This window comes from Haliaeetus leucocephalus, unplaced genomic scaffold (assembly GCF_000737465.1).
Source record: "Haliaeetus leucocephalus isolate CR32 unplaced genomic scaffold, Haliaeetus_leucocephalus-4.0 Scaffold848, whole genome shotgun sequence".
Classification (NCBI taxonomy): Eukaryota; Metazoa; Chordata; class Aves; order Accipitriformes; family Accipitridae; genus Haliaeetus; species Haliaeetus leucocephalus.
The window spans coordinates 6437693-6452668 of NW_010973284.1; the positions used below are offsets into that span (position 1 = coordinate 6437693).

The following is a 14976-nucleotide window of genomic DNA, read 5'->3' on the forward strand; positions in this document are numbered from 1 at the left end:
AGGAGAAGCCAAGGTGGCATATGTGCTTCAACACCCACAAGATTTGATGGCCAATAAGCATTTTAACTTAGTGTCTTGGTTGGCTAACTTTTGTGTAGGCAATTGCAGGAGGGGAAGAGACTGAGGCCCTGGGTTAGAGCAACAATTACATTCATGCTTTAAATCCCTTAAGCACATACTTAATGGCCATTGATTTCAATGCTCTTAACAGCTCTGCTGAGTCAAGGCCTGACTGAGGGCAAAGTAAAGGCCTGGTGATGCGGTTTATGAATCATCCTCATAGCTATAGACCCCCACCTAGAGCACTGACGAGAAGGGAACCTTGAAGGCCAAGCAGGCTCTTCCACTGCCAGCATGAAAAGCTGGCAAAACGCAAAGAATAGAGTGGGCATATGTGTTGTGGAGGGGAAGAAGGCTGAATGATGAAAGATGTTTCAGTTGATACTCTATTGGTCATGTTATTTTTAAAAGTGGCCATTGCTGCAGGCTTTCCTTGTCCTCGGGGGAGCATTTGCTTTGTTTTTTCCATGAGAATAACTTGTTTAAATACATCAGCTGCAGAATACAGCCCTGATTCTGCAGCTGAAGCCAGAAGAGGCTGCAGCCCATGTATGTCCTTTGTGTGTGTTGTTTTTTTGTGTGTGCAGGTGCTCCCTGATGGGGTTTGATTTAAACCGGCACTGGGCAAATCCATCTCCTTGGGCTCATCCCACACTGCACGGAGTGAAACAGCTCATCATTGAGATGTACAACAATCCGGTGAGTGAGGAAAAGTGATGTCAGAACAGCCACTTCATGAGGTACTGACTCTCTCCCGCTGCAGGGCTGTGCAAGATGCCAGTAACTCTGACATGGCTTAATCCAGTGGCAAACCAAAATAAAAGAGAAGTAAGCAAACACCTCTTGCACTGCATGCGATCAGGGAGTATTTGTGTCTTTTGTCACAAGAAGCATCAGAGTGGAGAGAGCAAGTGAAATGAAGTTCAGTTCAGATTAAATATGGAATAATTCTGAAAGCAGGGCCTAAATTCAATCGACCTGCTCTTGTGATGTCCTGAGCTGGATTCAAACCAGCAGGTCCCCCAAATTGAATTACTGAATGGCATTGATGTTTAATCCAGAGCTCCAGCAGGGGTTGCTATGTAGCGTGCAGAGCAGAAGGGGGATAATATTTGCAAATATTATATAAACACACACGCACACACTCATGCTCACTTAGAGAAGCAGAGGTGTTCTTGAAGGTGAAATCTTAGCTAATCAGAGGAGATGGATTGCAGAGAATATGGAGAAGCAGAGTGGGAGGGAGGCAGACAGCTATTGAATGTTTGACATCAAAGCACAGAAGGATTATTGAACGTGGCACCTAAGAAAAACTGCTGAACAAAGATGGAGATGGGTAGGAAAAAATCACTGCCAAAAAAATAAGAGGAGTTTTTATAGATGATTATTTTTTCTGTATGGCATTCCTGGTATTTGTCCTTTCTTTTTGCTTCCCATTATGGAGATGGCATTTGGATCTTTAATTGCCTGAAGTTTTACCTTTTTTTTTTTTCTATTTTTTTCTTTTTTCCTTTCTGTTAGTGTGAGAAAGGACCCGGTTTGCCTTGCTAATAAAGAAAGAGGATTCTTACTCCTGGCTACATCATGTATAGTATAAGAGCTCCTTTAATTTAACTCCTGGTTCTCCCAATACATCTTAACTGGACTTTTTATCTTCCAGCTTGTAGTAATACCTGTACAGAAGGGGTTTTAGGTACAAGGAAGATAGGTTAATAGACAAGGTCCTTCCATATAGAATGGAATCCAATTGCCTGGAAAATATTTTCTTAGACTGCTAGTTGTTTGGCACAGAATTTGTCTTTCTATTCTGTTTGTGCAGCACCTAGCATTGTGCCTGTGACCAAAGCTCCTAAGCTCTGCTGCATTAGAGTGATGACGATGGAAAGTACAGAAAGGAGTTTTACAGTCAGCCTGGTCTTTCCTCTGTTTCCTACCCCAAATAGCAAGACAATTTTCCTTCTAGATGATGGAGAGCATGAAGGTTGCTTTGTCTGAGAAGAAAGGTTTTTTTCCCAAGAATAGAGGTCCTTAAACATTACAGGAAGATTGGGTGTAGGGAAATGCTTCTAGCTAGTAAAGCAACAAATCCTGGTACTATTAGAAGTCACTGTCAGTAAAATAAAGCTATTTGGGGGGGCGAGGATTCTTTTCAGCTTTGTTCCATTCCTGGGAAGCTTTAAAACTCTGGTAGTTTCCAGCTGCCCTATTTGGGCAGAATGAATTTATTTGCTGTGGTGGCTAAAATGAAAAATCAAAAGAAATGTTTGGTCAGAGTTGGTCTGAAATGGAAATCTTTTCCTTTCCTCCATCTCTCTGTTTCCCATCCCTCCCCAGTGATCAGCCTGAGATGAACCAGTTCCAGTTCATTTCCTTCTGAGGGAAAGAAAAAGGAGCCTTTCAAACACAAGTGTAACTTGTAACATTTCATTTTCAGGGTTATTTAATTTTTTTTTTTTTAAATACTATTTAAGAATCTTTTTTTTTTTTTTTTTTAATTAAAGTACCAGCAAAGTTCAGGCGGCTCTTCAGAGTTTCATTTCTCAGTGAATTAGCTACTCACCAAAAAACCTTCTTGTCTGGATTTATCATCCTCTAGTCCATACCAGCCTTTCTGACAGTTTTAGAGACCCTCAGCAATACAATGCAGTATATGGCATTATTGTTTTTCTCAGGCAATACCAGTTTCTCAGTCCCTCTAATCCCAGTAATACTTGTATGAACAGACCATACCCAAAGTGCTGGGACAAAAGGGGAAAACATGCCAGCTACCTCAGAGAGAGGGCATGGGACTGTACATGTGCCATCCTGCATTAGAAGTGACTATTTTTATTAAGTACTTGAGATAAAAAAACCCCGCCCCTCCCTCCTGACAGAGTGCCAGAATAAAAACCTGCTTTGAATCACTTCAGGCTGCTAAAGATTTTAACTACTCTCCAGGTGTAGAGTGTAACTTCCAGATGAGTAATGCATGATAGATGGTTGGCTGCACGCATAGGTGAACCAGTTGCAGGAAGGCTGTTGTCAAACTGAAATGGATCAGGGTTTATGCATTTGAACACATCTGTCCTGCCACCCTCTCCTCACCTGAAGTCTCCCCACACTGGGGAATATGAAGTGAAATAAAATGCAAAGTAAACTTCCCTACAAAATAATGTAATAAAAAATAACCTTCATCCCTCCCATTCTAGACGAGATCTGTGACGAGGAGCTGTCCACACAAGATTGGATTGTTTAAAGCACAGGAAGTTCAGCTTCATGTTGCCGTTGCAGAATGGCTCAGTGCAGGCCTTTTAGATGTATTCATTCCCTTAAATCATTTAAGGAAAATTAGCTGCCATACGAGCATAAAAACACATTTTAAATACTGCTGTATAGGAGGATTTTTCTTCTGCTGCTGCAGTATGGAAGATAAGCTGTTTCCTTTGAAAAAAGTTCATTCTGGAGGGGGGAGGATGACTGACACAGAAATAAGTGAAGTGGGTATGAGACATGCACGCAATGCCATAGCTACAGGGATTCCAGCACTGAGTGGTCCAAGTCTAAGTGTTTATTGTAGTTACTGTGTAAAAATAAACCAACCCCCCTGTGGTTCTCTGTTCTTCTGGGTTTTACAAAGTGTGCTTATTTTATTTTTAAAGTGTTTCAACTTCCATAATGACCATATCATCTTTAGGAGGGAGTGGATGGATCAAGAAATCAGATAATGATAGGAAGCTTTTAATCTCCAAGTCACTGATTTTGAAACAATCGGTCCTGATGGTAAGTTACTGTCATTGTGTTAGCCTATGTGAAGAGAGGGGATATTCTCAGCTGTTTCTAGTGGTGTCAGTCTTGCAGATCAGACTGAAGTGACAGACTTGCTCTTCTAGATCACGTGCTGTTGGCTGAAGATATTTCTGTTCTTAAGTACCTTTCCCTGCCCATATACCAGACATCACTGCCTTCCCACCTCTCCACCACATGATACGTGTAGATGGTTCCCCCGTCTATGCTGGAGCAGGTTAGAGGAATTAGCTCAGAACAGGAATGTGTTGTTTAAACCAACTCAGCTGACTTTTTTCTGAAGTACCTCAAAGGATGTTCATATGAGCTGTTCCAACAGCTGAACTGTGGGGCCAGGAGGTTCTGCTTGGGCATGATAACACACTTTCACAGAGAGCTGTCTAGAGAACAAATGTCTATAGCCTAGGTGAGGAATCTAATACAGCATGTATGCACAGCTAGATTTAAACACATGCACAATCTGATTGAATTCAGCAGTGTTCCTTGTGTGCTTACAGTTAAGCAGGTGCTTAAATGTTTTGGACTGGGGATCAAGTGCTCACCACTGGCAAGCTCAGGATATGGATGGTCTACAGAGATCAAACAGTTATTATCTCTGGGATAACATGAAGCCTCAGAGACAGAGAGCGCAGCATAACTGCTTGATTGTTGGACAGGTTTCATGTGGCCATCCAGCACTTTTCCCAACAAGCAAACGTACTCTTTAAAACAGATTTAATGAGTGAACTTAGATAGTGTGTTCAGTGTCAGCTCAGTCCCCTTGAGTATGTGCATTGTGATATGGTCTTTAATCATAGGGGCTCACGTTATTCTCTCAGCTAGACCCCTGCCTCACTGAGTTCTCCAAATGGAAAACTTTCACATAATAAGCAGCTATTCAGCATTTTGTTTTAGATTCAGTCTTCATTGTGCAGCCCTGTCCTGTATTTACTGTGCGCTATTCAGATCCTGCTCTGAGGATAGAATTGTTAATCTCTTCATGAGCTTTTTTGTTTTGCTCATTGCTATACCCTGGGAGTATTTCAGAAGTGTTAATTAATTATTTTTTAGGGGACCTCTGTGAGAGACAAATATGTTATCCTTGTATGGACAGGAAACAGAGGCAGAGACAGTTACGATCAGAAGTACCTACTCATTTGAGATAGTTGATTTAAGATGCCTGGGATCAGGTTTGTTTCATGTCATTCACCAAGGCTTGACACATTCACTGTCTCGTTTCCACCCCTTCCTTCTTCAAGGAAGATTGGAATAGGCTATTGCTGTCATTTGGAGCTCTTAGGACCTAGAAAACAAGGAATAGGCAACAAGTGACCGCTTGGGAAGAATCTGTTCCAAGTGATTTGCCCCCCTCAAATGAAAATGCAGAGATGGGATGCAGTGATCCCAGGCACTCTCATTGCAACACTGTCCTTTGTCTTCTTGCATCCATCTTTCTTCTATTCTGCCTGTTTTCCACCTCCTGTTGTCATTGAAGCTGGAGTCCTGCATGCAGATGATTCGTATGTTAGACGCCATTCACCTTGTGCCCTGAGTGAGCTGGAGACCTGAACAAAAAGAAAAGAAAACAAAAAACCACTCACCTGGGGTATGCTCATTAATTATCATCTCCTTTGTCATGCACATATATACCAAAGTTTTAAATTATTTCTGCATAGGCAACTTTTCTGTTTCCATTCCTGACTTTGGAGTGCTTGATATTGCAGCCTTTGCATACTTTTAATACTATTCTGGGTGAAAGTTTTCACTGATTCAAAGCAAAACATACAGCTGAAATGAAGCCCCAGCATGCTGAAATCTGAGTCATCTGCTGGGCTGGAACCTTTAGATCCACCACACAGACATCTGCCACAAGAGCTGATGAATTAACTGATAAAGGATGGCAATCTGCTATTGCCATGGACTGGCGTGAGGGAGGGAAAGAGACACTGCTTGTGGGCTTTGTGGGTATCTGCTGACAACAGAATTATTAATAAGGAAGGATGAGTAAACATAATACTGCAGGCAGGCATGAGGGGGGGATATTTAAGGCTGAATGACACCTTTTATGCTGAAAAGGTTTTTTAAGATCCCATGTGTAGGCTTAGAGTTGAACAAAAGCATATGTTTCCAATCTTCCCGTCTCTGAGGAGGCCTTGTTTTCAATCCAGGTAGGCTTGGGTGTGCAAGCAGTAAGACTACAGATGAATTAACATTTGTCTGGTAAGTCAATGTAACTCAGGATTCTTCAGCAGATGGCTGCATTCCTCTCCAGAAAGAGAATATATCTGCTTTCTTCCAAAAGTACTGAACATACACTCTTCTGGTTCTGTGTTATCATCTATCTCTAGACCCTGCTTTAGAGGCAGATGGATATCCTTCACTGGGGTTGGCTCCCCTCAGTACATCATGCACCTTCACCACTGCAGGAAGAGAGTGGAGATAGCTTAGCCTGGGGAAAAGGCCTGAGCTGATCTCTGAGTTCCAGCTTGTTGCTTTAGCTGCTGATAAACCCAGATACTAGAAAGCAGATGAGGTATAATATTGAGTGGTGTGTGAAGCAGGTTATCGTAGCCAGTTGAAGGGAAACGTATTCTCTCCCTGACAATCTGTAACTCATTAGAGTTGACTGTATTACTCAGCTAAGTGGTTTCCTCTAGGTTTTCCCATCATCCTTGCGAAAGAGTACAGGCTCAGCCCTCTCCTGTGCTCATAGACTTTCTTTTCACCTTCTGTTTCTCCCATTCTGGTACTAAGCTCTGTTCATCCCTGTCAGGAGATTACACATGTTCTTACCACTCCAGACCACCCCCCATCTCTTTCAATGATGCAGTTCAGGTGTTAATGCTTGACATAGGCCCTTAGTCGCTGCCCTTTTGCATGCTGCTCTGACTGACCGGTGTTGTCTTCAGACACTGTTTAAACTGCCCTCTGTCAATGCTGTTGTTGTTCAACCTACTTCTTTTCTAGGCCTTCAGTAGCAGCATCTAGAGTGTACCATCAAGGACAGTAGTTTTGACTGTGCAGGAGCCATGTTCAAAGTGTGGCGTTATGGGAGCGCTCCATGCGCTGCACATTCAACCCCCAACTTTCTTCGTTATCCTGAACTTTTGTGGTGATGGAAATCAGGATTTGTTTTTCTAGTGATGCCGGTTATAAAGGCAGTGCCATATTTTGAGGGAAGCTTTCTGGTTCCATGGAAAACTAGGTCACAAAAAGAAGGCTTAGAAACCTGTAATTGATATTTTACAGCTTGCAACTATCCCTAATGGCAGCATTGCTCTAGTGACCTCCCATCCTCTCTGCCTTTGGCAGGGCTACATTCTTCACCAGACAACTCCACATTAAGAAAAATGCAGCTGGTCTCTGAGATGCATGTACTTTGCTGGACCATGACATAAATTTTATGTTTGTCAGTCCTGCAAATTGTGTCAATCTTAGAGGCTCTACTTCCACTCATCTTGTGAAATGATGTTATTAGTATTATCATCAATGTGATTCTGGATAGTTGACAAATAAAGTATAATAACAGATCTTGCAAGGGTTTCAAAAATTGTACACTTAGGCTTCTTATACTATAAGCCCACAAGTAGTATTATCTAATCTAACATTTGAATGACTGCAAACAATTGTTTTCTGTTCAAAAATTCTTCTTTTCCCTCATCATCTCCCCTGCTCCTGTTATAAAATGGAGCAGCAAAGTGGAATATATTTCACTGGAAAATTATAAGCTGATTCTCATTCCAGCTGAAGCCAGTTTGGATGTTAATAAATGTTTGGAAAGGCTGTGGGTTGGGGTTTGGTATTGCTCAGAAATCACTCGGAGCCAAACAAATCAGCTGAGGTATGCATCATCTGGTATATGGAGTCATAACAGATTAACAGAGGGTAATGAGATCTGTAGCATAACACGTTACCTGGCTCCATTTTGCTGTTAGCAGAGCTCTTAGATTTCCTTCTCCAGCTAAACAACACAATAGTAGTGAATAATCATTGTTAACACAATATTGAATTTTAACAACCTACTAGGAAGTGATGTTCAGATAGTCCCTCAGATATCCTGCGTTGTCATTTGTACCTGATGGTTTTCACTCAGACATCAAAACAGCTATCATCAGGCATCATTTTTTGCCAATAATTCTCAATCCAATATAGTACATGTTCTTTTCAGGTAAAATGGCCAACATGTTGCCTCTTATTTCTCTCCTCCTGAAATTAGAAGAGATATTACCTCTTCTTATGCACTATGTGTTCAATTATGATAACCCTGTGGCTGCTTTCTGTAGTAATGTTTGTGTCTGTGCCAGTTTGTTGACATTATAGAGATGCCCTGTACCATTTCCATTTTGCAAGTCCCTATTGACTGAAGTGTAACTTTTTAGTATTGCAAATATAATTCTTATTTCAGTTCTCTGTTGAACAAAACAGTATCAAGGGCAACCTTCCTTTCACTGGTGCTAGGGTGTAATTTAACAATGCAATGTGCCAATCAGTGTCTGATTCTGTAGCTTTTGCTTCATAGCTGCTTAGGATTTGACTGTATTTCCCACCTTACTGTTGGACTAGCATCATAAGAGTTACTAATGCTCTAGCTAACGTTATACTTCATATAGACTGTTTAAAAGTATTCCCATTTAACTCTTCCCATTGTTAAATTGGGTATCTGCTGACAGAAATAAATGTGATGCACATGATCAGTTTGTTAGCTGTGGTATTTTCTCGTAAGCAGTCTCCTGAGAGCGGGAGTAACAGTTGAGAAGAATTCCTCAGTTTCTTCCACTCAATTTTAACAAATCTACTTCTAGTTTGTTCTGGAGTAAACATTCTTTCTCAATCTACTAATATGTTCTATATTTCTGCTAGGTAAAGTAGCTTCTGATCTCAGCAACTTCCTTCCCACGGTCCTTTAAACACACAGTATTATGAGAAACTTGCTAGCAGCAGAGCTAGTTTGGCACTAGAATAGATTATTTGCAGGAGATGCTGAATCTTTACTACTGGAGGGTTTTATGACAGGTGTTTGTTAGGAAAGGGTTAGATAGAGTTAATTCCTTTTTAAGTCAGTCAAATACACTCAATAACCTCTACAGATTTCCTTCTCATCTCCAATTAATCTATGATCTTTGTCCCTTCTCTTTGACTTGTTTTCAAAATGTAAACCGCCTACATGTATATCTTCATATACATAAATGTGTATATATATAAGCGAATATATAATTTCTCTGATAACATCTTAGAAATCATTGACACCATTAGACGAAGTCCCACCTGGAACTGTGAACTCCCTAAAGTGATAGTCATGGAAGGTGTGTGCTGTTCAGGCTACCCCCTGCTAATAGCCTTATTTTTTGCAAAGGCAAATTTATAATTTGGGATTTACAAGCCACATTTCATCTAAACTAGACAGGCTTTTTAGTTGGTTTTGTTTTGTTTTGATCGCACTGACATGTTCATAGTCTAGCTCTGAACAATGCTCCCCTATACTTTTGTCAAATACTCTAGGCTCTCCAGGGAATGTGTCTAGAGCTACCAAATTTCTCTCCGTTTGTACTCAATGTGCTAATTGTATCACTGTAGTCGTAATCTCTGACACAGGTTGTGTTTTCTTTGGTTGGGGTTTTTTGCTATCCCCATTTGGTAATGTCTGTATCCAGAATAGGAACAGTTTCAGCTAAAATTCATCTCCCAAAGAAGAATGAAACATTTTAATCCAAGACACTAAAGCCAAAGTCTCCTTTGTTTCAATGCAATGATGGTCAGTGTTTGTTTGTACGCAACACTTCTAAGCTGTTCTTCTCTGTTACGCTCAGACACCTTTTTGAAGCACTCTAGACAATTTAGTGTGTGGTTCACTGTCATATCTCTGGATAAGTACCCCTTTAGTTAACTCTTTCAGTTTCTCAAATGTATTAATAGTTGCATCCTGTGACTTGGGGTATCTATGTGCAGTACCATTTGCAGGTTGCTGCTCTAAACATCTAAATCAGGCACACGTTTGGGTTTTTTTTCCTGTAGTTTGCCATTCTGAGAAATCTTTGCACTGCTGGTTTTTGTTTGGGGCAGACGTGTTAGTTATGACCTCCACTTTGCAGTGATCTACTGTACACCTTATTTTTTCTTCCAGGTGTTTTATTGCTACTACATGGAACTTGCGTTGTTGCTTTCTTAGTTTTAGCTCAGCAGCTCTGTCTCTTTCCACAGCTCTTCAGGGCCTTTAGTCAAACTCCTCTCTTTTACCTTGGATCAAAATATTATCCATCAAAGCTTTAGTATCCTCTCTACCATCAAAACATGGTTGTATTTTCCTGGGACATGCCTAGGGGGCTGAACACAACTCAAATATCCCTCTGAGGAAATAGTGTCTCCTAAAATAGTTTTTTGAAGATGTACAGCCATGTTCCGTATTTTTCTAGGGGCATCTGCCAGCACCCTGCTGATGAATCAGAGCCATCTCTTCAAAGAATTTACCCCTTGTCAATGGAGGAAAATATTCCCTTTATATAATACACACATTTTTTTTCTTGGTCTGAGTGTACAAGAGAGGTTCAGTATGCATTCTTTTGTTGCTCTCTTGCATCTTCTTTCTGCTTTTACTTTCTGTGATTCTTACAGCTGTGATGTTATCGAATTCTCTTTTAGTATCTGCATTGGGGAGAGAGGCTTTTTAAATTTTATTTTAAGTAGCATTAATCAGGGAGTGGCTGACATGCTTAGTGCTGTGTTGAGAGTTTCCCTGAGTCTGGGAGACATGTTTAAGCTCCTCCTCAGTAATTCTGGTTTCATGTTTCTCCTCCCCTTCTCTGTTTTTCAGTGAGACACAGGGTTTGAGATTTTTTTCGGTTATAAAAATTCCCCCTTCGCTTCTGCTCCTCCCCCAAGTGCTTCTATCAACTGGGTCAGAGTCAAGGTCACTGAGAAGTCTGCTTCAGTCAACGGTTGCATTTGAACTGATGAGCACTGAGGAGAATGAGCTCCTGCACTATACAGCAGTCAATTCTAGCTGGCTTTTGCCAGAGCTTCTTAAAGATGGGGCTTCTCACAGGATGCAAGTGGAAATGCCTGGAATGAGCCAATCCATTTTATTTTTCCTACTTCAGACAGCATTGGGAACATGCCCTTTGTTCATGTAGCTCAATTTTCCGCTTCGGATTGCATTTGCCTTTTAAGATGCAGGGGCAAAGTCACTGCCAGGGCTTTTTTATTTAATACAAAAGAGCTCTTAGTATTCAAAAATGATTTACAGACAGCTGGCCAAGTGTTTGACCTAACTATGTCTGTTCGTGCTATTCTGCTGGTGCAGGATAGCTGTAATAGAGGCTTACCCAGCCAGTGGACAATTAGCCCAATGTATGCAATGAAGATGGGTAAAGTGAAATGCTGATTTTAAATGAGGATATTGACATAATAGCATCTCAATCAGTGAGCACTGGAATAGCAGTGTAAAATTACTCACGAATAGCAGAGGAAACCAAGCCAGTGGAGGAGTGACATTATAGTTAAAAGAAAGCTCAGAAGCAAAAAAGGGGAAAAAAAAAAAAAAAGGCGGGGGATGGAATCATATCAACAAGTACTGAACAATCTCACAACCTCTATGCATTAAAATGCCATGCCAAAATGGGATGGTAACAGTAAGCATCTTTATAATGTCATGCTCAGAATTACCAAGGAAGCAATGAGGACTCAAATAATGTAATGATGGGGACTGATTAAGTGTCATGATTAAATGTGATGTAGAAACTGCATTTATACACTTTAAAATGACGTCTTCTTGAAGCAAGAAATCAAAGAGCCCAAAAGAGAAGACTAGATTTTTTAATTTATCCCTGAGCAAGGATTAAGTCTTGATTGAAGACGTAGCTGTCAAAGAATCATTCTGTAATAATAAACATAAACATGCTGAAATTCATCAATCCTGGTGGAGTACAAAAGCCAAAAAGTCCTTAGATTGGCACACACTTCTGAAAGGGGGCCTAACATAAAATGGAAAAGAAAACTAAAAGCAGTAGCAAAAAGGGCAAACCAGAACAAAACAACACTTTCAGGTGACATGGCAGCTATATAAAATCACCATTGTAGGAATGCATTTTTGCAGCTTTACCATTAGAGAGTACTACCCCTATTTGAAAAACTCCACAACTTTATAAAAGGTCGCATGAGAAGTTAGCAAAGGGGATTATTAGACTGAAGAAGGCCATTAGCATTAAAAGGACACCCTTTGAAGTCTTGCCCAAATGAACTAAGGAAAAAACCCCAGTACACTCGGGCAAGTTAAATGCAAACCCATAATAATAGAGGACAAAAACAATTTTGAAGAATAACTTGCTAAAGGCATAAAAACTAATAATAAAAACTTTTTCAAACACATCAGAGGCAAGAAGCCTGCCTGAAGGTCTATAAGGTTGATAGATGATCAAGATGTAAAAGAAGTGCTCAAGGAAAATAAGGTCTTTGCAGAAAAGCTAAATGAATTATTTGCTTTGGTGTTCACTGTGAGGAGCCTAGAGGGAATTCCCAAATTAGAGCTGCTCTTTGTAAGGGGCAAGTCAGATAACATGGATAACAGTGGTTTAATGGTACGTATCATTTTGGATGAGGAAATTGTACCTCATACATCTGTTAGCCTTTTTTGGAGGAATTGACAGACATGAAGGTAAAGGCAATCCACTACCTGTTGCTTATTTTGAATTTCTGAAAAGCTTTGGAAAAGTTGCTAACCAAATTATTTTAAGGAAATTAAGAATCCAAGTTGTCATTGGGTGACATGGGCATCCTTCCTTAGGATTAAAGACAAATGAAATTAAAAATGAGTTTTCACATCAGGCACAATTACATGTGCAGATTGCTTGGTTTTATTCATCTATTCATAAATTATTCAGAAAAAAAGAACGAATGGATTTTTCTGATGGTATACAATTATTTGATGCAGTCAAGGTTGCACCACAGGAAGATGATACTGAGTGATAAAATGGCAGATGAAGTCCAGTGTCAATAAATGCAAAGACACTTGTCTGTGATGAAGAGGGAGGGAAGTCAAGTCTAAGAAGCAGACAACAAAAAGTCCAGTGCCAGTTAGTAATATAATACAGCTTGGGAAAGAACCTTGTGAGATGGCTTTCAAATCACCCTATCAATGATCAGCTGTGCTTAAAAAGGCAAAGACTGTGTTAGATGCCTCACTATGGTACTTCATATGTTTACCTGTATCTTGGGAAAAGTGTACGATTCTGACAACCTTGTCTCAGAAATAACTGAATAAAGATTTTCTGAAAATTTTTTGAAATTACTTGTGTATGACAAAAGTTTATATAGCATAGGCCCTTCAGCTTGGAGGAGAGATATCTGAGGAGGGATAAATTAGTTAAAAACAAAAAGTCAAATATAGCCAAGTTATCAAAAACACAGAAACAGGAAGTAATCTGTCAAAGGCTGTTAATGCTGTCCCTGGAGTTGGGAGATCTAGAAGCTGCCAAAAATAGGGATGCTATTACTTGGGGAAGCATTGTTCATATTTGTGATTTTACTTGCATTATTTTCTTAAATATCATGTGCTGCCCACATCTAGGGATCTCTGTATGGCTGCTCTTGTACGAGCTCCTGCATTCCCCAGAATAAATAGAAGGGAGTGGCTGTATGACGGCTGGATTGGCACTATCGGGTTTATGGACAAATAACAGTTGTTCTGCCTAAAATAAAGCTCTGTTCTTCCCTTCTGATTATCCCGTGTACCTCTGCATTCCTGTAATTATGGTGCTTGAGGCTACCTGAACCTTGGTGGCTGTAGTATGCAGTGCCATACAGTATCACTAAATTTCCAAAAAAGATGTGAAACTATTTTCAATGGGAAGAGGAAAGCCTACAAACTCTATAATTTCCCTAGATAAAAGATAATTATTCTCAGTGGAGGCTACTATATTGTCTTTGTGACACTACACAAAGGTATAGGTTAGGTCCCTTGATTTCATGGCATATCTCATTCCAAAATAGTAATCCCAAATAATCCTGTAGATAGGATTCTCCACTGCTTATTTTCATCTTGTGCCTGTTTTACTGTGTCGTCCAAAGCCTGGGCCTAGAACAGGAATCCTATGAGAAGAACACAGCAGCTGCCTAAGAGCTTAAAGAAAGGTATAGTAACTAATGGATCCAATGGGGATATTTTAAGCAGATAGGCTTTAGTCACAGAGTGGATGACTAGAGCTGAGCGAATAATACTGTTGCTCTTTTGAAAAGTATAGAAGATATCCTTTATGATTTCAAGTTGCCAGGATCTTTTCCTTTTTGAAAACTCATGCTATGAGAATTATAATGAAGCAGAGCTGCTTCCAGAGTTGTTATTTTTCTTAAACCTGAGAAACTGCACTTTTAGACTCATAGGTATCAAAAATAGCTTAATGTCGGTAGCATTACTAGCTAGATTTTGCAGGCAGCAACCCTGCAGTTTTGCATATGTTTTCTTGATCTAGAGCCCAGTTTAAGCTGTTGAGTGGGGTCTGTGTCTATAATGTTCCCTAAGTGCTATTATGCAAAGAGATTGCTTATTTGAATCATTAATCAGTCTCTGGATGGCTGCAAGTTCTTATATTTCATGGCTGGTTTTCACGATGTATGTGACCTATTCATAGTGTTGCTCAAGCTGCACTGGAACAAGACTTAATTCCTATTATTGTTAAAGCTTTTCTGCTGACTACCTTCACTAGTATATGCTTAGAAAGTATCCCAAACCCAGAGGACCACTATATGCAAAACTACTGGGAAGGTTCCTCAGACAAGAAAACTGCATTAGTAGCTTAACTCTTTCAAGTCAGAGTTAACATAATCGATTGTTGTTTCCTATATGGATGCTTTCAGTCATCTTTTCGGAATCTGATTACTATATGCCTTGTGAAAAATCCAATTAAAATTAATGTATTAATTAGCAGAAGTTTAATTTTCTTCTTGTCAGGAGATACATCATGGTGTTGGAATTTTACAGCATCAAAGTTAGCAATAGTCCCCATCTTATAAGTATTTTGAAAGCTTCTACTTGCTGTCTTCTGCAGTGCTGACACCAGTGGATCAATAGGTTTTTAAAACCAGACAGGAATCACCGTTATAATCTAGCCTGACTTACAAAGTACTAAATATCATCCATCATGGTTTTCCTAAATGGGCATTAAA

The 14976-nt window shown here is 40.0% G+C and overlaps 1 protein-coding gene across 1 annotated transcript in view; it reads left to right on the forward strand.

Moving 5' to 3' along the window:
* AGBL4 (ATP/GTP binding protein-like 4) overlaps positions 1 to 14976 on the forward strand; it is a 580767-nt gene that overhangs the window by 420411 nt on the left and 145380 nt on the right. The window contains exon 6 of the mRNA XM_010582707.1: positions 648 to 759. Coding sequence (XP_010581009.1) covers positions 648 to 759 — 112 coding nt within the window. The remainder of the gene's footprint in view (positions 1 to 647; positions 760 to 14976) is intronic.